Genomic DNA, 24,845 nt, shown 5'->3' on the forward strand with positions numbered 1-24,845 from the left:
GGTCTTTTCCAACCTGAACTATTCCATCCAATGTGGATTTTATTGCCACCTGAGGAGCTGGAGATCAAACTCCTGGGTTGTTGGCACCACCACTCCCACCACTCCCAGCACTCCCAGCCTCAGCTGAGCCCCAGCGAGGACGAGGAGCGAATGGCAGGGACAGGAGGTTCTCATCCCTTTGGAGACCCCTCCCAACCCCACTGCTCAGACCCCTCTCAGCATTCCCCAGAACAAAGCAGGCTCAGAACCAGGCTTTGAAGTCCAACTGCTTCTATTGCAGAAACCAGCAGCATCATTCACACTCTGCAGGTGCCTCCTCACCCCTCCCTGCCCTGGCTTGAGGCACCCGTCCCCTCTTTGGCCAACCCTTGGTCCTCTTTTTCACCAAGTGACCACAGCAGCATCCAGATGAGCATCAGCCCAGCCACGAGGAGGGGAGGGGGGGCACAGTTGAAAATATAAAGTCAATTTGTACTCTTATATATATATTTAGATATCTGAAATACACAATATTGGTTTTTTTTTCCTCCTTCCCCCCTCCCAAGCCCCAGGCGGCGCCGCGCTCTCCGTCTCCCCATCCCCTGCCTGCGGTGGTTTGTGAGGAGGGTGAACTTGGTAGGAACCACCAGCAAAACCCCCTGGATGCTCCTGGAACGTAGGGGAAGACCTGGTGTCCTCCCACCCGGCCCTGAGTTTGGATCTCCTGGTGCCTGGTGCTACTTTGTCATCGCTGTCCCCACCCGGGACACGGTCGGTGGCACGGCCACCTGAGAGTTGAAGCCTGGACCACCAGGAAAAGGCAGCGTGTGTCCTTGGTCCTCTGCCCACTGCCACGTCAGTGTGACCACCTGGAGGAGCCCAACCCCGTGTCCTTCTCCTTGCTCAGACGTGGCTCCCCCCACCAGGAACCTCCAGTGGGGAAGGGGGTTGGGTTCTCCAGTTTGGTTGCAGATCTGGAGGGCGGTGGGATGGACGTCCCCGGCGTGTCCCCTCCCTGAGCCACCCCGCTCGGCTGTGGTGGGTGGGTGGGTGGGCTCTGGCCCCTCACGAGCTGTCCACCACCTGATGGGGCAGGGTGACAGAGGAGCCATTGATGAAGGAGCCCTGCTTCTCCCGGCCCTTGAGGAAGAAGGTGAGGAGCTCCCCTTTGCCCTTGACGTAGATGGCTCCGCGGCGCACGAAGCGGAAGCCGTACTCCTTCAGGATCAGGTGGGTCTCCTCCACCACCTGTGGGGACAAGGACATGTGGTGGCAGTGTGGGGGAGACCCTCTCCTGGCATGGGACAGGATGAGGTGGGTCCCCCCCCAGGTGCTGCTTGCACAGCAGGTCTTCCCACCAGCCCAGTTCCCACTCCAACATCTCCTTTGAGCATCTCCTCGCCCCATTCCCACCTTGGAGGAGCCCCTCAACCAACCCCGAGTGCTCCCGGAAGCACTTTTCCCCTCCTGCCCAAAGCTTGGGGGCTTCTGAGGGCCACAGCCCCTCCGTGGCTTGGTAATTTGTCCCCCTCTTGTCACCCCACCTGTATGTTCCCCATCACACCAGTGGACTCCATCCTGCTGGCCACGTTCACCGTGTTGCCCCAGATGTCGTAGTGGGGTTTGCGGGCGCCGATGACCCCGGCCAGCACGGCCCCCTTGTTCATTCCTGTGCAAGAGGAGGAGCAGCCATCATCTCCATGCCTGCTGGCACAGCTGGGACATCCCAGTCTACTGGAGGAGTCTGTTCCAGGGGATGTCTTGGAGCTGTGAGATCCTCCCACCCCCCCACCCCAAGCCTTCAGCTGCTGAACTAGAGCTGGTGGCCAGTGTCCCACTGCTCGTGGGGAAGGAGGGAGAGGGGACATGGCAGCAGAGCCTGCCCCATGCTCCTGGACTTGCCTATACGGAGCATGAAGTTGTTGAAGGACTGGTAGTTGATGTTCATCAGCGTCACCTTCATGGCCAAGGCAAAGTCAGCCAGGTCAGCCAAGTGCTGCCAGCGCTCCTTCTCCGAGAGGGTCTCCTTCTGCAAGGGCAGAATGGCTCAGGCCTGACCACCCCTTGGCCGCTGTCTCCCTCTCTCCTCACCATGGGGCCCCCTCACCTTGGTGCTGTAGCCGTTGGCGTTGGCATCGGGGGTGACTCCAGAAGCGGCCATGTAGGTGCTGCCGATGGTTTTGATTTTGGTGATGCACCGGAATTGGGGTTCATCCAGGAGCTGAGCCATAGACACAAGACCCTCAGGCATCCCAGGGCCGTGGCAGGGCCTCCTACCCTCCCTTCCCAGGAAGGGAAGGTCTGGCCAAGGCCAAGGCCAAGCCCCGTGGCTCCATCTCGACTCACCGCATCGAAGTCGGAGATGATCTCGTTGAGGAAGCGCAGGCACTCGATGCCCCCGTTGTTGATGCTCTCCTCCGTGTAGAAGTCAGCAAAGTTGGGCAGGGAGGCAAACATGACCCCGATCTCATCGTAGGACTGGCTGTACAGCTCCTGGGGACAGGAGGGGACACGCAAACCCTCCAGCAAACCCAAACCCTCCCGTGATGCCACCTTCCCTCGGAGCACCCGGAAACACGAGGGTGCTCGGTGGCCTCACCTTGCACGGCCAAGACATCAGCTCCACCCAAGCAAAGAGGCCCAACCAGAGCCTCTCCAGATCCCCAAATGGGTGCAGATCCCCACCCAGTTGGGTGCTCCTCACCTCATCCCTCTTCTTGGAGCCCAGGAAGTGCCTGGCCACGTGCTCAGGCAGCATGTTGGTGACCAGGGCCTCGTTCCAGCGCCGCATCTCGTAGACCCTCTCCTTCTGGTCATGGACATCGATCTTCCAGAGGAAGAGGGTCCTGGCCAGCTTCTCCACCTGTGGAGGGAAGAGGAGGAGGAGGAGGAGATGTGGCTGCACCTTCAGTCCCCACTTCAGCACTGGGAATATATCCTGGGTGCTATGGGATCGGGCTGGGCTTGGGGACAACCTGGAGAGAAGCTTTGGGACAAGGTGATGGCCTTAGGGCCACCATTTTGATGCCCACCCCTAGCCAGGGGAGGGGGGTAGAGATGTTCTCTGCACTGATGTGATCCTGGAGAGCCCTTGGGTGGAGAAGAGCTGGAGATGCAGCTGGGGACAAATGCTTGGAGCTTGCAGGGAGTGAAGGCTGAGGGTGAAGACCCAGAGGGGAGGGGAGGAGAGGGAAGGGGTGAGGGGGCTTTCTGGGGTGGGGGGAGGCAAAGTCACTCACGTGGCGAGAGAAGTAGTAGAAGCTGAGCATCACGATGAAGATCATGGCTGTCATGGAGTACTTGGAGGGGACCAGCGAGGACCTGCTGAGGTGGGGAGATACGGGGCAGGTGGTGGCCCTGGAGGTGACCCCTCAAGCCCTTTGCCCACCCTCCTGGTCCCCCCCTCACGTGCTCTGCTGGCCACGCCGCCGGTCGTACTGGTCAAAGATGTGTTCCCAGGCAAAGATGTTGACGGCACCGGCAGCCCCGGTGATCAGCACCATGAGGGTCAGCTTGACCATGTGGCTGACCTGCACCAGCATGATGGTGGCCACCAAGGCCAGCAGGGCGATGTAGCTGTAGTACTTGGGCTGCTCCCCGCAGCCACCCGCCCGTGGTGGCCCCAGGGTCCCATTGACTGGCCCAACGTGGTCCTGCCAGCAGCTGAGCTGGGGACAAGAGACAGGGTGAGGATGGGGACATTGGTGTCCAGGAGGAGGACAGGGTGGGGATGTTCAGAAGGAGGACAGGGTGAGGATGGGGACAGTGGTGTCCAGGAGGACAGGGCGAGGATGGGGACACTGAGTGTCCAGGACAGGGTGAGGATGGGGACAGTGGTGTCCAGAAGGGGGACAGGGTGAGGATGGGGACATGGGGTGTCCAGGAGGAGAACAGGGTGAGGATGGGGACAGTGGTGTCCAGAAGGAGGACAGAGGGAGGATGGGGACATTGGGTGTCCAGGAGGAGGACGAGGTGAGGATGGGGACACTGGGTATCCAGGAGGAGGACAGGGGGAGGATAGGGACATTGGTGTCCATGGAGGAGGACAGGGTGGGGATGTTCAGGAGGACAGGGGGAGGATGGGGACAGTGGTGTCCAGAAGGAGGACAGAGGGAGGATGGGGACATGGGGTGTCCAGGAGGAGGACAGAGTAGGGATGTTCAGAAGGAGAACAGGGTGAGGATGGGGACATGAAGTGTTCAGAAGGAGGACAGGGTGAGGATGGGGACATTGGGTGTCCAGGAGGACAGAGAGGACGGGGAGAGTGGGTGTCCAGGAGGAGGACATGATGAGGATGGGGACATGGGGTGTCCAGGAGGAGGACAGGGTGAGGATAGGGACATTGGTGTCCATGGAGGAGGACAGGGTGGGGATGTTCAGAAGGAGAACAGGGTGAGGATGGGGAATAGTGAGTGTCCAGGACAGGGTGAGGATGAGGACACTGGGTGTCCAGAAGGACAGAGTGAGGATGGGAACATGGGGTGTCCAGAAGGAGGACAGGGTGAGGATGAGGACACTGGTGTCCAGAAGGAGGACAGAGTGACAATGGGGACACTGGTGTCCAGAAGGAGGACAGGGTGACGATGGGGACATGGGGTGTCCAGGAGGAGGACAGGGTGAGGATGGGGACATGAAGTGTTCAGAAGGAGGACAGGGTGAGGATGGGGACACGGGGTGTCCAGGAGGACAGAGAGGATGGGGACAGTGGGTGTCCAGGAGGAGGACACGATGAGGATGGGGACAGTGAGTGTCCAGGAGGAGGACAGGGTGAGCATGGTGACATTGGGTGTCTAGAAGGAGGACAGGGTGGGGATGGGGACAGTGAGTGTCCACAAGGGAGGACAGGGTGAGGATGGGGACATGGGGTGTCCAGAAGGAGGACACAGTGACCTAAAATCCACCCCCCATTTCCCCACCCCCCCGAGGTGCAGACTGTAACGATCAGCCATTTACGGGGCCGTGCACAATTATGGGATGTCTGGATGGAGAAGGTCAGAGCAGGTTCAGCCCTGAGGCAGCCAGGCTGGTGGCTCACCATGTCCACAATGTCGGCCATGGTGACGATGACGATGGCGGCCATGGCCCAGGTGTTGCGTGCCCAGCGGGTCCTGTCGATCCAGGTGGAGAAGGCCACGAGTTTTTTGGGGAAGACCTGTGGGGAGAAGAAGTTGGGGAGGGAGGGGTTTGCCCAAGCAGGACACGATGGTGGGGACATCCCAGTGAGGCATCACCAATGAGCCCATCTCGTTCTCACCCGGGGGAAGATGGCAGCCAAGGAGCAGAGGGTGAGGATGAGCAGCAGGATCTCTCCCACCACAAAGGTCACGTAGTTGGCCACCAACCTGCCGAAAAGGGCAAGAGGAGCCACGTTTGGAGCCCGGTGGCACCGTGTGTGACTTGGGAACAACCCATCCCAGCATCCCTCACCCTACCAGGGGTCGATGCAGAGCTCCACCAGGGCGGTGAAGAAGAGGACGACGCAGGAGCAGCTGAAGGCAGCTCCACTCTGCTTCTCCTTCTCCACCGAGTAGCGGGTCTCCATCTCAGGGTCAATGAACCTCATGGAGAGCCGGAAGGTGCTCTTCCCCTTCAGCCTGGGGGTGACACCTCCCGTCACCACCCGACGGCACCGGGGACACCCCCACCACCCCCCGAGTCGCGCCGGGGACGCGTCCCTGCGCGGGGTGACTCACGCCCGGATGGATTCTCGTTCCAACAAGGCTTCGTTGAGCAGCTTGTTGAGCTCCTGCTCGTTCTCTGAGGCGTCCATCACCCTCTCAGCCAAGTCCCTCAGGCGCAGCCGCCGCCGGGGGTTGGGGAAGGAGGGGTTGACCGCCTGCCCCGGCACAGCGAGACCGCACCAGATGGTCAACCCACCCTGGGGCGGTCACCAGAAACCCCCCAGCTGCACGAGATGGATGAGCTGTACCTCTCCGTCCTCCTCCCCGCTCTCCAGGGTGCCCCTCACCCTGGCCTCGGGCTCCTCGGGGCTGGTGCAGCCCAGGCTGAGGCTCCCGTTGTGCTCCTTGGTGTTGACCAAAGGTGGGGAACCACCGTGGGACGAGGGCAGCGACAGCTTCTGTGAAGGGGGGAGGTGGGTCAAGAGGGGGGGGGGGTGTCCCCACCACCACCACCACCCCCCCCAGCTCACCCTGGCACCCCCACTCACCACCCCGTTGATGCCGTTGCGCAGGGGCTGCTTGGGGACCACCACGAGGTAGGTGACAATGCCCTTCTCCTTCAGGTACTCGCAGCGGGAGCCGCCTTCCCCCGGCTCCACCTCGAACTCCCCCTTCAAGCAATCCATGGTGCTCTGCGAGATGTGCACCCGCCTGCCCCGGGCACCAGCGTCACCCTTGGGTGCTGGACCCTCCGTTCCCCTCGCTCCCCTTTCCCCCCAGCCCCTGGGGATGCTCACCCGGGGATGCCGCCCGCCTCCATCTTGTTGGCCACGGTGACATCGGTGGACCAGACGTCGTACTGCCACCTCTTCTGGCCCAGCACCCCCCCCAGCACCGTCCCGCTGTGCACCCCCACCCGCATGTCCACCGCCGTCCGGGTCTTCTCCCGCACGTAGCTGGGGGGGGAGAGACAAAGGGAGATGGATGTCCTGGTTTGGGGCAGGATAAAGGGGATTTTCTGTCCTGTCCTTTTGCTCCTTTTGCTCCTCCTCAGGCACAGCTCAGGCCCCTTACACTTCCCACTTATGCTCTTCACACTCATGGCCTTTCCTCTCTTGTCTCTCCTAAGGATTGGTTTTGGCAAGGCCAGAAATTCAGTCCATGGGAGCAGCTCAGCCACCTGCAGGGAGAACTGTGCCACCTCTGCTGACCACATCTGCACCAGGGCAGAGCCTCTGCAGGCTTCTGTCCCTCTAATTCCTTCTGCTCTCAGCTCTGTCCCCCACCCCATCTCCCTCCTGGTCTTCATTCATTCCATATTCCCTCATTCCAGGCTGTTCTTATGTCCTGGTTTGGGGCAGGATAAAGGGGATTTTCTGTCCTGTCCTTTTGCTTCCAGCTCAGTCTCTTGTCAGGAGCTGCACTTGCTGAAATGAACAGCAAGTTTCTCAGGCAGTGGCTGCTGCTGGGACTGATCCCACTCCATGCTTATAGTTACAGCAGAACCAAGGAACTGCTCAGCTCTCAGCAACATTTTGCCCTCCAGAAGGACAAAAGGAGTAAAAAGGTCCCACCTGGAACCCTCCCTTAGGGAGGAACAGACAAGAGAAATGACCAGAATTGGCCAAACAGAGGATTCCATCCCATACACCTCATACTCAGGATAAATCTGAGGGATCACCAGGGTCAAACCCCTTCCTGCTTCCCCTTCTTCCCCTCTCCCTGTTTGTTTTGGCATCCTGGGAGGATTCCATCCCTTCCTCTGCCTGTGCTCCTGATCCATGCCAGCCTGAATCTGTGTGTTCCTGCCTCCAGCTCCCAGCTGCTGCTGAGCCCAGGAGTCCAGCCTGGACTTTCCCAGGGCTGCCCTGCAGCCTCGGTGGGGATGGGAGAGTTATTGGGGGAAAGGGGGGAGGAACCTGGGATCCATTTTCCTGTCTATTTGTATAGATTCAGTCATTTTTCCTATTTATCATTCCTGTTCCATTCAAGCTGTGTAGTTTAGTTCCCAACCCATCAGTCTCTCTCCCTTATTCTCTCTCCTTTCTTTGTCAGAGAGGGGAGGATGATTAATAGGCAGCATCTGGTATTTGGTTTCATTGCTGGGCCAGTGTTAAACCTTGACAATGGAGAATCACGGAGCCAGGGAACCCCTTGGGTTCTAAAAGGCCTCAGAGTCAACCCAGGAAGGGCCTCGAGTCCAACCATTCCTCCACCACAACCCCCGTGTCCCTGCTGTCTGCAATAGAAGCAGTTGAACTACTGAGTTCTGAGCCTGCTTTGTTCTGGAGAATGCTGAGAGGGGTCTGAGCAGTGGGGTTTGGAGGGGTCTCCAAAGGGATGAGAACCTCCTGTCCCTGCCATTCGCTCCTCGTCCTCGCTGGGGCTCAACTGAGGCTGGAAGTGCTGGGAGTGGTGGTGCCAACAACCCAGGAGTTTGATCTCCAGCTCCTCAGGTGGCAATAAAATCCACATTGGATGGAATAGTTCAGGTTGGAAAAGACCTTGAGGATCATGGATTCCAACCCCCCAGCAGTGCCAGGGCCCCTCCTGCCCCATGTCCCTCATCCCCACATCCCCAGGGCTTTCTCTGAAACCCCTCCAGGCATGATGGGGACTCCAGCCCTGCCCTGGGCAGCCTGGGCCAGGCCCTGACAACCCTTTCCAGGGAGAAATTCTTCCCCAGCTCCAACCTAAACCTCCCCTGGCACCACTTGACTTGTGCCAAAAGTTCCTCTTCTCCCATCCCTTGTTCCTTGGGAGCAGAGCCCGACCCCCCCTGGCTCCAACCTCCTCTCAGGGGCTTGCAGAGAGCCACAAGGTCTCCCCTCAGCCTCCTCTGCTCCAGGATCAGCACCCACAGCTCCCTCAGATGCTCCTCACAACTTCTCCAGACCCTTCTCCATCTTCTCCATCCCTTCTTTATGTTCTCCAGGTCTTTTCCATGTCCTCCAGACCCTCCTCTTTCCTCTCTCTCCCCATCTCCATGTTCTCCAGACCCTTCTCTTTCCTCTCCAGCCCCTTCTCCATCTTCTCCAGACCCTTCCCCAGCTCCATTCCCTTCTCTGGACACTCTCCAGCCCCTCAATCTCCTTCTGCTCCTGAGGGCCCCAGAACTGACCCCAGGATTGGGGGTGCAGCCTCAGCAGTGCCCAGCACAGGGGCACCATCCCTTCCCTTCTCTGCCCACCCCATTCCTGACCCAAGCCAGGATTCTGGTGGCCACCTTGGCCACCTGGGCACACTCTGCCTCATCTCCAGCTGCTGTTGCCCAACTCCCCCAGCTCCTTTCCCACCAGGCACTTTCCAGCTGCTCTGCCCCAAGCCTGGAGCTCTGCCTGGGGTTGGGGTGACCCAAGGGCAGGACCCAGCACTTGGCCTTGGTGAAACTCCTACAGTTGGCTTCATCCCATGGATCCATCCTGTCCTGATCCCTCTGCAGAGCCTCATCCCATGGATCCATCCTGTCCTGATCCCTCTACAGAGCCTCATCCCATGGATCCATCCTGTCCTGATCCCTCTACAGAGCCTCATCCCATGGATCCATCCTGTCCTGATCCCTCTGCAGAGCCTCATCCCATGGATCCATCCTGTCCTGATCCCTCTGCAGAGCCTCATCCCATGGATCCATCCTGTCCTGATCCCTCTGCAGAGCCTCATCCCATGGATCCAGCCTGTCCTGATCCCTCTGCAGAGCCTCATCCCATGGATCCATCCTGTCCTGATCCCTCTGCAGAGCCTCATCCCATGGATCCAGCCTCTCCAGATCTCTCTGCAGAGCCTCATCCCATGGATCCAGCCTATCCAGGTCCCCCTGGATCCATCCCATCTGTCTTGGTGTCATCTGCAAACTATCTGAGCGTGCACCCAGGAACCTCCTTCAGATAAAGGTAGAAGAGGCCTCAGCCCACAGGTGAGGTCCCCTCCTCACAACCCATCCCCGCTCCACCTTCTCCGTTTTTTAACTCCTTCTGCCGGACTCCCAAGTCCTCAGGGTTCACCGCAGCCCCTCAGGACCCTCTCCCCCCTTTTCCCACCCCTTTCCCTGAGGAAAAGCCCTTACGAAATGGCCTCCACCATGGCCAAGCCCATCATGATGGAGCAGACAGCGTGGTCCTCCCGGTACTCGGGCAGCCCGCAGATGCAGTAGTAGCAGTCACCCAAAATCTTGATACGCAGCTGATGGTGTTTCTGGGGACAGGGAGGGGGACACAAAACATCACCTGGGACCTCCCTTAGCCCCCCATCCTTCCCCCAGCCTGCCCTTCACCCACGTTGGGCTCTCCCGTGCCAGCCAAGGACACAGCTCATCGGATTTTCCATTCCCCCCCTCCTCTCCCAGCTCTGGTTTTTTTTTCTGCACCAAGAACGTTTTTTAACCTCCTCTGTCCCCATCTCCATTTTCAGGAGGGTGATGATGGCTCAGACCTCCCCCCCCGGGGGTGTCACTCACAGCTGCCAACTTGTCAAAGCGGGCAAAGAGCTCGTTGAGGAGCTTCACCAGCTCCTGGGCACTGCAGGAGGAGGAGAGTTGGGTGAAGCCCACGATGTCGGCGAAGAGGATGCTGTGAGGAGCAACGAGGAGGGAGGGGTTCAGCCCCCAGAGTGTGTGTGGTGTCCCCCAACCCATCCCCGTGTCCCCCAACCCACCCCATGTCCCCCAACCTGTCCCTGTGTCCCCCAACCTGTCCCTGTGTCCCCGAATCCATTCCCATGTCCCCCAATCAGTCCCTGTGTCCCCCAACCCATCCCCATGTCCCCAAGCCCATCCCTGTCCCCCCCAACCTGTTCCCATGTCCCCCAACCCATTCCCATGTCCCCCAACCCATCCCTGTGTTCCCCAGCCTGTCCCTGTGTCCCCCAACCCATCCCCGTGTCCCCAACCCATCCCTGTGTCCCCCAACCTGTCCCTGTGTCCTCCAACCTGTCCAATGTGTCCCCCAACCTCTCCCTGTGTGGCCCAGCCTGTCTCTGTCTCCCCCCAACCCATCCCCGTGTCCCCCATCCCATTCCAGTGTCCCCCCCTTCTCCACCCTACAGGGACACAGCTGGAGATGAAGCCCCCAAGTGTCTCCAAGAGGTGGTTTTTGTGCTTGGCCTCCACCACCCTTCACTTGAGCTGCCCATTCCCATGTCCCCCAACCTGTCCCTGTGTCCCCCAACCCATCCCCGTGTCCCCCACCCCATCCCCTGCTCCCCAACCCATCCCAATGTCCCCCAAACCCTCCTCATGTCCTCCACCCTGTCCCATGTCCCCCAACCCATCCCATCCCCACGTCCACCAACCCATCCCATTCCCGTCTCCCCCCTTCTCCACCCTACAGGGACACAGCTGGAGATGAAGCCCCCAAGTGTCTCCAAGAGGTGGTTTTGGTGCTTGGCCTCCACCACCCTTCACTTGAGCTGCCCATTCCCATGTCCCCCAACCTGTCCCTGTGTCCCCCAACCCATCCTCGTGTCCCCCATCCCATCCCTGTGTCCCCCATCCCATCCCTGTGTCTCCCAACCCATCCCAATGTCCCCCAACCCATCCTCATGTCCCCTACCCTTCCTGTGTCCCCCAACCCACCCCCTGTCCCCAACCCACCCCCTATCCCCCAACCCATTCCTGTGTCCCCCACCCTGTCCCGTGTCCCCCAACCCATTCCCATGTCCCCCATCCTGTCCCTATGTCCCCCAACCCATCCCCAAGTCCCCCCCTTCTCCACCCTACAGGGACACAGCTGGATATGAATCCCCCACCTGTCTCCAAGAGGTGATTTTAGTGCTTGGCCTCCTCCAACCTTCCCTTTAGGTGCCAACCCCCTCTCCCCACCTCTCCCAATTCCCAGTTTTGTCCCCAGACTGGGGGTGCTGGTTCCCTGCGGGTCCCACCTGACGTTCTCGTGGCGGTACATGTACATGGTGTTGAACTGCTGCATCTCCTTCTGGCTGGGGTCCTTCTTCATGTCCTTCAGCATCTCGTCTGCCACGTGCTTGGGGAGGATGGAAAGCATCAGCCGCTCCTGCCAGGGCACAGGGGAGGGACTGGAAGCCGAGCCCGGGTGTAACAATTTCCATATAAAGTGATATTTGTTCATTTAACCTATGTAACTTTGTTTATAAAACAGAAGTGTTAACCCCAAAGTTGTGTCCCCAAACCATCGTGTGACTGTGACAGATTGTAATAACTTACACAGAGTGTTTGCTCATTTAACCTCAGCAGAAAGTTTTTAGTGCATTGACTTACAAAGGCAAGAGAGAAGTAGTGAAAGAAGATCAGGATGTGAACTGCAGAATGGACTTTAGAGAGAAAAAGTGTGTTGGGACAAAATGCTGTGAATCCTGTTTAAATGTTCTTAGAGAGCACCTGTGTAGAAAGGGGTTAACCCAGCACAGGATGTGTCTGCACAAGAAGAATTACTGTAGAAAGGGGTTAATCAAGCACAAGATGTGTCTGCACAAGAATTAGTGTGGAAAGGGTTAACCAAGCACAAGATGTGTCTGCACAAGAATTAGTGTGGAAAGGGTTAACCCAACACAAGAAGAATTAGTGTAGAAAGGGGTTAACCCAGCACAAGATGTGTCTGCACAAGAATTAGTGTAAAAAGGGGTTAACCCAGCACAAGATGTGTCTGCACAAGAATTAGTGTAAAAAGGGGTTAACCCAGCACAGGATGTGTCTGCACAAGAATTAGTGTAGAAAGGGTTAACCCAACACAAGAAGAATTAGTGTAGAAAGGGGTTAACCCAGCACAAGATGTGTCTGCACAAGAAGAATTAGTGTAGAAAGGGGTTAACCCAACACAAGAAGTGTCTGCACAAGAATTAGTGTAGAAAGGGGTTAACCCAGCACAAGATGTGTCTGCACAAGAATTAGTGTAGAAAGGGTTAACCCAACACAAGAAGAATTAGTGTAGAAAGGGGTTAACCCAGCACAGGATGTGTCTGCACAAGAAGAATCAGTATCCTTGACAGATTTCCAGCTTTCCCAGGAACATGGGGCTCACACGGCCATAAAGGACCATAAATTCCCAAGAAAATTTAAGGAAAATTTAAGTGGCACTTAAATTTTCCCAAGAAAATTTAAGTGGCACCATCTCAAGGAGCAGAGACCCCTGGGTGCCCAGTGCTGTTATTGCTTCTTGTTACTTGCTATTAAATTCTGATTGATTCACTAATTAGTGTGTCCTGCTCAATTTTATGGGACTTAATTTATAACACGGGGCCACCCCACACCAAATCCGTGGGGGCAAATCCACGGGGCCAGTGCCTGGGCACCACGGGCAGGGTGGAAATGCCAGGTCTGAGTTCACACTGCTAATGCAGGGTGCAAAAAGCAAGGTCTTATGTCCTGGTTTGGGGCAGGATAAAGGGGATTTTCTGTCCTGTCCTTTTGCTCCTCCTCAGGCACAGCTCAGGCCCCTTACACTTCCCACTTATGCTCTTCACACTCATGGCCTTTCCTCTCTTGTCTCTCCTAAGGATTGGTTTTGGCAAGGCCAGAAATTCAGTCCATGGGAGCAGCTCAGCCACCTGCAGGGAGAACTGTGCCACCTCTGCTGACCACATCTGCACCAGGGCAGAGCCTCTGCAGGCTTCTGTCCCTCTAATTCCTTCTGCTCTCAGCTCTGTCCCCCACCCCATCTCCCTCCTGGTCTTTATCCATTCCATATTCCCTCATTCCAGGCTGTTCTTATGTCCTGGTTTGGGGCAGGATAAAGGGGATTTTCTGTCCTGTCCTTTTGCTTCCAGCTCAGTCTCTTGTCAGGAGCTGCACTTGCTGAAATGAACAGCAAGTTTCTCAGGCAGTGGCTGCTGCTGGGACTGAGCCCACTCCATGGTTATAGTTACAGCAGAACCAAGGAACTGCTCAGCTCTGAGCAGTTCCCCCCGGGGTTGGGGGGGTTCTTTGTGGTGGGGCCATTGCTGAGGAATGTGTCCCCAACACTGTCCCCTCCCCTTCTCCTCCAGTTCACCCACCATGGAGAGTCTGGAGGGAGGGGGGAGGAATCCAGCCACCAGCATCACTCCCTGCCCTGTGTCCCCCCCTTGTCCTCAGCCCCTCAGCCACATCCCAGCCCCCCCTTTGTCCTCAGCCACATCCCTGCACCATCACCACCTATTCTGGGCTCACTTCTCCCAGGAGAAAAAGAGCTCCTGGGATCATCAGACCCAGAGCCCTTCCTACCCCCTTTCCCAAGCCACCAGCTGGGGCCTCCAAGCTCTAGGATTTGCCCCCCCTCACCCTGGACTTAACCCTTTATCAGCCATCAGAGCATCCCCCCACAGCCTGCTGGGGACCACGTGTCCCCTCTTGCCATTGGGAGCCACTTGCTGGCAGCAGCTCCAGCAGATAAGAGCTGGGAGATGGGGACAGAGGCCCCAGAGAAGGGGCTAAAAATAGCCCAGCTTGTCACCAGAGGGTGGCCTGGAGATGCTTGGTCCCCTCCCATCCTCTGTTCCCCCCCCCACACCTCCTCATGGACCCCCTTTCTCCACCTGCAAGGTCACAGCTCTGCATGGCCCCTGCCATGGTGGGCATCACCTCTGGGGTGAGGGGATGGTCCTGGGGATGGGGACATGCTGTGTGGCCATGTCTGGGATGGGGACATGTTGTGTGGCCATCCATGGGGACAGGGATGTGCTCTGTGGCCATGCATGGGGACAGGGACCTTCTGTGTGGCCATCCCAGGGGATGGGGACCTCCTACATCACTGTGCCTGGGGATGGGGACACATCATGGAGCCATGCTTGGGGACATGGGATCAGGGACCTGCTCCATGACCATGAAGGGGACAAGGGACATGCTGCGTGGCCATCCATGGGGCCAGGGATGTGCTGTGTGGCCATGCATGGGGACAGGGACCTTCTGTGTGGCCATCCCAGGGGATGGGGACCTCCTACATCACTGTGCCTGGGGATGGGGACACATCATGGAGCCATGCTTGGGGACATGGGATCAGGGACCTGCTCCATGACCATGAAGGGGACAAGGGACCTGCTGTGTGGCCATACAAGGGGATGGGGACCTGCTACATGGCTGTGCCTGGGGATGGGGACCTGCTGCACGTCCACACATGGGGACAGGGACACGCTGCAAGGACCTGTCACCCAGCCGTGCAGAGGGACTGGGGACAAGCTGGTGGTGTCCACAGCAAGACCTGGGAGTCCCTGGAAGAGGGAGGGTGACCCCAGAGTCCCCAAAAGGGTCACAAAGTGCAAAGCTGCAGAGCCAGTTCCCACCTTGGCTCCTTCCGTGTCCCCAGCACGACCCAGCACAGCCCCTCCAGGCCAGGCTGTGGGTTCCTTATCATAAAATCACAGAATGGGCTGGGTTGGAAGGGACCTCAGAGCTCATCAAGTCCAACCCTTGCTCCACTCCCCCCGTGGTTCCCAGCCCATGGCACTGAGTGCCACATCCAGGCTCTTTTGAAATAGCTCCAGGGATGGAGAATCCACCCCTTCCCTGGGCAGCCCATTCCAATGGCTGAGCACCCTCTCCAGAAAGAAATTCTTTCTAATGTCCAACCTAAACCTCCCCTGGCACAACTTGAGACCTCTTGTGCCCTCTTGTCTTGCTGAGAGTTGCCTGGGAAAAGAGCCCAACCCCCCCCTGGCTCCAACCTCCTTTCAGGGAGTTGGAGAGAGTGATGAGGTCTCCCCTGAGCCTCCTCTTCTCCAGCCTCAACACCCCCAGCTCCCTCAGCCCTTCCTCACAGCACTTGTGCTGGATCCCTTCCCAGCCTCCTTGCTCTTCTCTGGACCTGCTCCAGCACCTCAATCTCCTTCCTGAGCTGAGGGGCCCAGAACTGGACCCAGGACTCAAGCTGTGGCCTCCCCAGGGCTGAGCACAGGGGCAGAATCCCTTCCCTGGACCTGCTGGCCACACTGTTCCTGAGCCAGCCCAGGATGCCATTGGCCTTCTTGGCCACCTGGGCACACTGCTGGCTCCTCTTCAGCTTCCTGGCAATCCAGACTCCCAGCTCCCTTTCTGCCACTCTGTGCCCAGCCTGGAGCTCCCCATGGGGTTGTTGTGTTGAACCTCATCCCCTTGGGATCAGCCCAACTCTCCAGTCTGTCCAGGTCCCTCTGCAGAGCCCTCCTGCCTTCCAGCTGATCCACACTCCCCCCAGCTTGGTGTCATCTGCAAATCTGCTGCTGATGGACTCAATCCCCTCATCTAAATCCTCACTAAAGATATTAAACAGAACTGGGCCCAACACTGATTATCCGTGTCCCAGGGCCACCGTGGTGTCCCCAGGCTGTCCCCTGTGCCCAGGTGTGGTCCCTACCTGCTGCTGGCTCTGCTCCTCCAGGTTGAGTTTGACCTCCAGGGACTGCCGGGCTTCCAGGAAGGCTTTGCGGTGCTTGCGGTCGGCCATGTAGTAGGACATGGTGCCCACTGTGATGGCACAAAGGTAGATGGCAACATTGGACAGGATCTTTGGGGACAAAAAAGAAGGAAAAAAAAAGAGACAGGAGTGAGAGGAGCCGTGGAGAAGCCCCGTGTGTGCCCCACCAAGGGATGTGCCACCACAACTCCTTCTTTGGGCAGCAGAACCTGAAGGGAAAAAAAAAAACCACAACCCAAATGTTCAGATGTTGGAAGAGGATAGAAAATACACCCCTTGGGGACAAGCCACAAAGCCGTGGCCACCAAGATGTGCTGGGGGGAGTGTCCTGGAGGGGACAAGCAGGAGATCACAGCTGGAGCACCCGAGGAGACCTGGAGGTCCCTGTGGGCTGACTCAGCTTCATTAGAGCTGGCAGAGATGTTTTGGAAAAAAGCAGCAGCAGGCTGGTGGCAGGGGGGGGAGAGGCAGGGGCAGCCCTGGGGGACAATCAGCTCTTGGTGGCTCACGTGTCATCCGCTCCCTTGGTCCTGCCACGGGAACTGCAGCCCAAAACCTTCATAAAAACACAGGCAAGCCCTAAAACTCCAGGTTTGCTCCTTCTCCTGCCCCTCTCCAGCCCTCCCCACGGCTCAAAACGTGGGGGTGAGATGGCAGCACCAGAGGTGGAGGCTCCAAAGTGTCATGGACTTGAACAACCCATCCTTTTTCTTGGATGTTTCAAGGGAGAATGGAACAAAGGCTCCTGATGGGACCTCATGGAAGTCCTGGAGCTGCTGGGAGGGCTGGAGCAGCTCTGCTCTGGAGCCAGGCTGAGAGAGTTGGGGGTGTTGAGGCTGGAGAAGAGAAGGCTGCAACGGGGAGACCTTAGAGCACCTTCCAGTGCCTGAAGGGGCTCCAGGAAAGCTGGGGAGGGACTTGGGACAAGGGCCTGGAGGGATGGGAGCCTGCGAGGGGGAAGGGTTTGCAGCTGGGAGAGGGGAGATGGAGAGGAGATCTTGGGCAGGGAGGGAGGGAGGGAGGGAGAAATTGTTTGGTTGGACTTGGTGATCTCAGAGGTCCTTTCCAGCCATGAGCATTCTGTGATTCTCATCAGGTGTGGGCCATGGGTTAGTGGTGGCCTGGAATAAGGTGATGTCCTGGCTGGGCTGGAGTGGGATAGGACAAGGGGGAAGGGTTTGGAGCTGGGAGAGGGGAGCTGGGGCTGAGATGGGAGGGAGAAATTGCTTGGGGTGAGGGTGCTGAGCCCCTGGTTGCCCAGGTTGCCCAAGGAAGCTGTGGCTGCCCCATCCCTGGCAGTGTCTCAGCCCAGGTTGGATGGGGCTTGGAGCCCCCTGGGCTGGGGGAGGGGTCCCTGACCATGGTTTGGGTTGGAACTGGATGATCTTTAAGGTCCCTTCCCACCCAAACCAGTCTGGGATTCCATGATTCTATGACCTTTCCCAGTCCTGGCATGGATCCTGTCCCATGGGCTGGACTTGTCCCATCCCTCACGTCCCCACAGCCCAGCACAGGACGGGGCAGCTTTGCAGATGGGATGAAAACCCCTCTATGGCAAAGATGACTGATGAGGGAAGGCCGGAAGAACTTGGGTTGTTTCATCTTGGAAGGGGAAGAATGACATGGAAGATGTGACTACCAGCTTCACCTCTGCTCAAGGGACAGTGGGGACATGGAAATGTCCTCCCACCCCCTGGGTGTCCCTGGCAGTGTGAAGGAGGCTGTGGGAAGACCGTGGAGCCATTCCCAGGGTGCTGCCACATCCTCAGCACCCACCTCCTGATCCCCAACTCCCTGGTACCGACCCGGTCCCTGTAGCCCAGCAGGGTGTGAGGAAAGCCCCAGTGCCCCCCTGGTCCCTGGGTGTCCCTGTCCTTGAGGAGTCTTCCCACCTGACAAGCCCTGAGCAGCCCAGTGTCATCTCGGGGTGACAGGGCAGAGCTGCTCCCCTCTCACAAAGAGGGAAACTGAGGCACGGATCTGAGGTGGCACCATGCTGGGGATGATTTAGGGGCAGGGGGGGGCATGAGGAGCAGGGGAGAAAATTTGGGGCCTCCAGTTGATGGAGCTGGGTCAGGATCTGGACCAGGATCTGGGGGATCCCCGGGAAGCCCCGGGACCTGCGGCAGAGCAGACGGTGAGCAAGGAGCCATCTGGAGGTGGCAGGGAGAAGAAACCCCCAAAACAAGCAGCCACTTGCTATTTTTAACCACCCTCTCGGGTTGCCATGACAACGGGTCACTGGGTGGGAACGGGGCAGCTCGGCACACCGAGGCCACCCCAAACCCCCCCGGGGGCTGCAAGGCACAGCCCCATCCCACACCGAGCATCTTCCAGCTGCATCCTGCCCCCTGCCATGGGTGCTCAGCCCCCAAAACCTCCCCCACCCCCCCCCCCAAAAAAAAAATAAAAAACAAACCACATCCTGGCATCCCAAACATCTCCTGGGAAAACCCAGACACGGAGGAGACCCCCACGGTGTGGTCAAAAGTTCTGGTTTGTGCTCAATAATTTGGGGACAGCAAGAAGAAGGGGGGGGTGTGGCTGAGGGACCTCATCCCCCCCTCTCCTGCGGGCAGGGTGGGGGTGGGATGCACCCAGCTGGAACCTGGAGGATGCTTCTCAGCTGCTTGGCACACGGCCAGGGCAGACACAGCCTCAACCACCCCCGAACCCCAACCCTCAGCCAACATCCCAACCTTCGGGCTCCTCCTCGACGGCCACCGATCCATCACCGCCCCTTCCCCCGCCGCGGTTCCAGCGCCATCCTCCAGTCCCTCCTATTAATAGCAGTGCCCCCGGGAGCCGGGCTGGAATAATCAGGCATCTGATGTTTATTTCTGGACATAATGTTCCTCCTTCCCAGGCTGAGGCATGCCGCGTTGCCAAGGTTTTCCCGGCTCCGGACTCTCCGTGCCGCGGCAATGATTAACGCGGCAGCACGGGGACGGGCAAGGGGGAGGGGGGGCTGTGGGTCCCCTGCACCCCCCCAGCATCCTCAGAGAATCCCCAGCATCCCCCCAGCTTGGTGGCAACGAATGGAATCATGGAATTGTGCAGGTTGGAAAAGACCTTGAGGATCATCAGCTCCAAGTGTTCCCTCATCAGCGCCCAAGGCCACCCCTGCCCCATGTCCCTCATCCCCACATCCCCAGGGCTTTCTCTGAAACCCCTCCAGGCATGATGGGGACTCCAGCCCTGCCCTGGGCAGCCTGGGCCAGGCCCTGACAACCCTTTCCAGGGAGAAATTCTTCCCCAGCTCCAACCTAAACCTCCCCTGGCACCACTTGACTTGTGCCAAAAGTTCCTCTTGGCCCATCCCTTGTTCCTTGGGAGCAGAGCCCGACCCCCCCTGGCTCCAACCTCCTCTCAGGGGCTTGCAGAGAGCCACAAGGTCTCCCCTCAGCCTCCTCTGCTCCAGGATCAGCTCCCCCACTTATTTTGATGCTGCACAAGTGGCACCAGCAGCAGGCAGCCCAAATCCCAGGCCCCTCCACCCACCAGTGGGTGAACACTCACCCCACAGCTGCCCCAGCAGCCATCAGATCTCCTAAAGCAGCTCCAGGCAGAGGTGTCAGCTTGGGCAGCCTTCTCCAGGAGGAGCTCTGAACAGCAGGGGCAGGAACCCTACCTGGAGCCAGGACACTGGAAACCTGGAGGTTACTCTAACTGGTTGTCCAGTTCAACCTGGACACCACCCCAGCACCCTTCCTGGATCACTATGGAAACAGTGCCCAAAAAGTGCTTCTCTTTGCAAAACCCTGGGACACCAGGAGATGTCCCATGCCAAGGGACCAGCCCCAAACCAGAGCCTGGGAAAAAATTCAGTATTCTTGGGGTGTTTTTTGGGGAGCAGGCTCCATTTTCCTATCTCCTGAGGCTCAACATTCCCAAATCCTCTCCAAAAAAAGTGAATCAACAATCACCCTCTCCCTTCCTGTTGATGGAACCAGGGAATCCCAGACTGGTTTGGGTGGGAAGGGACCCTAAAGGTCACCTCATTCCACCCCCTGCCATGCCCAGGGACCCCTCCCCCAGCCCAGGGGGCTCCAAGCCCCATCCAACCTGGGCTGAGACACTGCCAGGGATGGGGCAGCCACAGCTTCCTTGGGCAACCTGGGCAACCAGGGGCTCAGCACCCTCACCCCAGAGAACTTCCTAATGTCCAACCTACATCTACCAGCCTTGGAGCTTCCCCATCCCTTCCTCTCCCCACCATGGGGCAGAGCAGATGCTTCCAGTGGGATTTTCCCTGCTGCCTTCAACACACCAAATTTCAGCTCTGGCTTTTCTCCTCCCCCCTCCCCCCCCCCCCCCAGCCATGGAATCTCTGCTCAGATCAGGGGGTGCATGACCAAAGAGTGGGGAACCTCCCCAGTGAGGAGGAAAGGGACTTGGCCAAGCCATGAAAACCACTGATTTAGGGGAGAACAACAGTCCCTGGTTGCTCCAGTGGGTATTTCCCAGGAGATGCTGAGAACCTGCTGGAGCAGGGACCACTCACCCCCTGCCCAACCCTCCCCTCCCCTCCTTTGCTGCGTGTCTGGATGGGTGCTGAGTCCTTAGGGTCACCTTCATGCGTGGAAAAGTTGTTTCTCCAGCTTTATGGGGGCAGAAGATCACCCTAAAGTGTCCCCAGCCATGAGGCTGGGGGATGGGCATCACCTCGGGACTGAGCTGGGGCCCAGCAGCCACCCAGCTCTTGTTCTCCTGGGAAAAGCCCTGGTGGCTGTTTGTGAGCCCGGAAGCTGGGCTCCTGCCACGTTTCTGCTAAAAATGACCATTTTTGGCCATTTTTCTGCCTTGCAAGTCAAAGGGAAATGAGCAGAAGCGAGGCTGCCAGGCAGGGCGGATGGGGAACCCCAGAGTCCCCCGTGCCTCAGTTTCTCCAGCAGCCCATGTGTTCATGCCCCCTGGAGATGGATCTAGGGGGGTCTGAGGACACGTGTCCCACCATGGCTGGGTGCTCCTGCCCTCCCCAGCACTCCCCTGGGATGTGTTTTGGGGAATCCCCTTGCTCCTGGTCAACACCACAATCAGCTTGCAGGCTCCAGATCAAACCTGGCTTTAGGGTCAGCAAGGTTGGAAAGGATCTCACAGAATCCCAGACTGGTTTTGGTGGGAAGGGAACTTAAAGCTCACCCAGTTCCATGGGCAGGGCCACCTCCCAGCAGCCCAGGTTGCTCCAAACCCCATCCGACTTGGCCTCAGACCATCAAGTTTAGGATCAGGAACAGGGAGGGACCCCACAGCAGCTCACGGAACCACCCAAAGTGGGATAACTCCCCCATCACCTCCCAGCACCCCGAAGGGACACCATATCCCCTGAGCTGTCCCCCAGGTCGCTCCAAACCCCATCCAACTTGACCTCAGACCATCAAGTTTAGGATCAGGAAGAGGGAGGGACCCCACAGCAGCTCATGGAACCACCCAAAGGGGGATAACTCCCCCATCACCTCCCAGCACCATTCCCCAGGTTGCTCCAAACCCCATCCAACTTGGCCTCAGACCATCATCAAGTTTAGGATCAGGAAGAGGGAGCTCACGGAACCACCCAAAGGGGGATAACTCCCCCATCACCTCCCAGCACCCCGAGGGGACACCATATCCCCCGAGCTGTCCCCCAGGTCGCTCCAAACCCCATCCAACTTGACCTCAGACCATCAAGTTTAGGATCAGGAAGAGGGAGCTCACGGAACCACCCAAAGGGGGATAACTCCCCCATCACCACCCAGCACCCCAAGGGGACACCATATCCCCCAGGTCGCTCCAAACCCCATCCAACTTGGCCTCAGACCATCAAGTTTAGGATCAGGAACAGGGAGGGACCCCACAGCAGCTCACGGAACCACCCAAAGGGGGGATAACCCCCCCAGCACCCCGGGGGGACACCACATCCCCCGAGCTGTCCCCGTTACCTGTCTCAGCAGCGTGCCCTCATCCAGGGTGTCCTCCTGCCTCTGCTGGGCGACGGTGACACCGAGCACCAAGGTGTGGACCCCGCAGGAGACGGCAGTGATGAGGACGATGGGTGCCAGGCGCAGGGGCAAGGTGATGAAGAAGGAGAAGCCGAAGAAGGCTTGCCAGCCCACCGTGTCGCTGGCCTCGGGCGAGCGGGAGAAGTCGAGCCCCAGGTAGCAGAAGATCTGAGCCAAGATGAGGATCCAAAGGACGTAGGGCAGGAACCTGCGGGCCACCCTCTCGGGGAGCAGCCTGTATTTGCAAAGGACGAAGAGCAAGGCGTGGGCCACCAACCCGGCCACCGCGGCCAGCGCCGGGGCCACTTTGTCGGCGGCGCGGACCGCGGCGCACATGAGGAGGACGTAGCAGTCGAAGAGGGCGGCGAAGACCACCAGGACCAAGAGGGTTTCGTGGCGTTGGCGACGGAAATAGGTCTGGTAGAGGTTCTCCAGGGATTCGGGAGAGAAGGTGAGGCGCATGAAACGGGGGAGGCAGAGGCAGGGACCCGAGCTCCGCACCGTCACCTCGTGGGTCCTCCCCACGCCGCGCTCGGGGTCCGAGGGCAAGCTCACCGAGTAGTCGGCGGAGTACTCGGCGGAGCACTCGGGTTCGGAGAAAGCCCTGTTCCTGGGCATGGTGGCACCTTCCGCTGCTCCGCAACCGGGGAAAAAATGCCACCGCTGTCCCCCCCCTCGATGCTCAGCGGGCCATCGCCCCTGCTGCCTCCCAGACCCGTCCCCTTCTTCTTCTCCTCCTGCAACCCAAAGCCCGAATCCCGCTGCCCGCCCAAGGAGGAGGGGAAAAAAAAAAAGGGGGAAATGATAAATAAGCGAGGCCGGGCAGGGAGCTGCCTGCCTGCCCAGCTGCCTGCCAGCTCCCTCTCCCCAGCCCCTGCGCACTGCCAGGTTGCCACCGAAGCGCCGCGGAGCTAAGAAAAAAAAAAAACCGAAAAACAAAACCCAAAAAAAAGATGTCGCGATGCCTCCCTGCCCCTCCTTCGAGGGCAAGCCCGGTTTTTCGGGAGGGCGAGAGCCCCGCCGCTCCGTTCCCCTCCGTTCCCCAAGGATGGATGGATGGAGGGAGGGATGGAGAAGGACCGAGAAGGGTTTCGAGAAGCCCGGCAGCCCGGGGAGAGGAAGGTGCGACCAGCAACGATGCTCTTCGCTTCTCCCGGTGGCCACCAGCATCCTCCGCCGGTCCCCACCGCCCGCCTCCCCCCCCGCCACCCCCGCCGGGCTCCGCGGGGCCCGAGGCGGCGGGGGAGGCGGCTCCGGCCCGGAGAAGGGGTGGGGATTGAGAAGAGGGGGTGAACGGGGGAGAGGGAAGGGGTTCCCCGGGGCCGGGGGCGGGCACCCACCGCCGGCTCTGTCGGTACCGGGGCGTCCCGGAGCGTCTCCGCCTTCTGTAACCCTCTCGGTGCCGGTGGGGGTGGAGAAGGCGGGTTCTGGGGGAAGGTGCTGCTGCCCACTCCATCTTCATCATCTTCATCTTCATCACTCCTTCTGGCAGCTCACAGACCCCGTGGGGACCCTGAAAGCAAGTGGCCTCGCTGGGTGACCACTGGGTGCATGAGCAGCAGGGCCAGGGAGGGGATTGTCCCCTCTGCTCTGCTCTGCTCTGGGGAGCCCCCCCTGGGGTAAAGCTGTGTCCATCTCTGGGGTCCCCATCAGCAGAAGGACACGGAGCTGTTGGAGCCAGTGCAGAGGAGGCCCTGGAGCTGCTGGGAGGGCTGGAGCAGCTCTGCTCTGGAGCCAGGCTGAGAGAGTTGGGGGTGTTGAGGCTGGAGAAGAGAAGGCTGCAACGGGGAGACCTTAGAGCACCTTCCAGTGCCTGAAGGGGCTCCAGGAAAGCTGGGGAGGGACTTGGGACAAGGGCCTGGAGGGATGGGAGCCTGCGAGGGGGAAGGGTTTGCAGCTGGGAGAGGGGAGATGGAGAGGAGATCTTGGGCAGGGAGGGAGGGAGGGAGGGAGGGAGGGAGGGAGGGAGGGAGAAATTGTTTGGTTGGACTTGGTGATCTCAGAGGTCCTTTCCAGCCATGAGCATTCTGTGATTCTCAGGTGTGGGCCATGGGTTATTGGTGGCCTGGAATAAGGTGATGTCCTGGCTGGGCTGGAGTGGGATAGGACAAGGGGGAGGGTTTGGAGCTGGGAGAGGGGAGCTGGGGCTGAGATGGGAGGGAGAAATTGCTTGGGGTGAGGGTGCTGAGCCCCTGGTTGCCCAGGTTGCCCAAGGAAGCTGTGGCTGCCCCATCCCTGGCAGTGTCTCAGCCCAGGTTGGATGGGGCTTGGAGCCCCCTGGGCTGGGGGAGGGGTCCCTGGGCATGGCAGGGGGTGGAATGAGGTGACCTTTAGGGGGGGCACTGGATGAGCTTTAAGGTCCCTTCCAACCCAACCCATTTAGGATTTCTGTGTCCAGCTGATATTTTAAGCTGCAGGTGCTGGTGGTTGGGTGCCTGCCTGGCTCCTGCACCCTCTTCTCTTTCCCCACCATGGCTCAGCACCCAGGAGCTGTGGTCACCATCACCTGAGGGTGATCCTGGGGGTGCTTCCCCACGGGAGCTGTGGGTGACAGAGCTTCCAGGGAGGTGACATCCCACCACAAGCCCCTTCTCACCCTCCAAACAATCCCACGGGGCCTTCCTTCCTGGCAGGTGACCCTGCTGAGAGGTGATCATCTTCCAGCCAGCCTGATGGAGGAGAGATCTGACAGGTTTTTGGGTTTTTTTTTTGTGAGCTTTAAAGTCAATCCAATCCAGTTGGAGGTTCTATGGGTGCCCCGACCCCAGGTGGTAAGCAGGGTGTTGGGCCATACACCCATAACCAGGCTGTCCTTTTGCCCATGGCCCTTTCTGGGGTCACAGCCACCTTAAGACCCCCCCGGTGGGGAGGAGAGAACCCCCCAAGGTCCCCACCACACGTTCACCTTCAGCAGAGCCACCCAAATTCCCCCC

At 59.0% G+C, this 24,845-nt stretch overlaps 1 protein-coding gene across 2 annotated transcripts; it reads right to left on the bottom strand.

Annotated features, from left to right (window-relative positions):
- Positions 1 to 258: 258 nt before the first annotated feature.
- On the bottom strand, positions 259 to 23,166 carry ADCY3 (adenylate cyclase 3). Of its 2 annotated transcripts, none has more exons than XM_071742269.1 (20): positions 21,853 to 23,166; positions 15,875 to 16,024; positions 11,475 to 11,605; positions 10,054 to 10,165; positions 9,664 to 9,791; positions 6,398 to 6,556; positions 6,149 to 6,311; positions 5,909 to 6,058; positions 5,673 to 5,815; positions 5,412 to 5,573; positions 5,234 to 5,321; positions 5,015 to 5,131; positions 3,388 to 3,647; positions 3,219 to 3,300; positions 2,684 to 2,842; positions 2,326 to 2,472; positions 2,087 to 2,200; positions 1,882 to 2,008; positions 1,524 to 1,648; positions 259 to 1,227 (listed from the first exon to the last, which is right to left on the bottom strand). In XM_071742269.1, exons 1-20 carry the CDS (start codon positions 23,080 to 23,082, stop codon positions 1,045 to 1,047), a joined length of 3,930 nt encoding a protein of 1,309 aa, XP_071598370.1. In that variant the 5' UTR covers positions 23,083 to 23,166; the 3' UTR covers positions 259 to 1,044. The 2 variants fall into 2 exon arrangements, with proteins under 2 accessions (XP_071598370.1, XP_071598369.1); XM_071742268.1 differs by having other exon boundaries at positions 911 to 1,227; positions 3,219 to 3,303.
- Positions 23,167 to 24,845: the final 1,679 nt, after the last annotated feature.

Source organism: Heliangelus exortis, chromosome 3, assembly GCF_036169615.1.
Source record: "Heliangelus exortis chromosome 3, bHelExo1.hap1, whole genome shotgun sequence".
NCBI lineage: Eukaryota > Metazoa > Chordata > Aves > Apodiformes > Trochilidae > Heliangelus > Heliangelus exortis.

What these genes read in the sequence shown, in the direction of transcription:
- ADCY3 (XM_071742268.1), bottom strand. Translation starts at nt 23,082, where the DNA reads ATGCTGGTGGCCACCGGGAGAAGCGAAGAGCATCGTTGCTGGTCGCAC. An exon ending in GCGGGGAGGAGGACGGAGAG is followed by an intron (nt 5,816 to 5,908) that starts GTACAGCTCATC and finishes GTGCCGGGGCAG; the next exon opens with GCGGTCAACCCCTCCTTCCC. An exon ending in TGGCCGACATTGTGGACATG is followed by an intron (nt 3,648 to 5,014) that starts GTGAGCCACCAG and finishes TCTTGTCCCCAG; the next exon opens with CTCAGCTGCTGGCAGGACCA.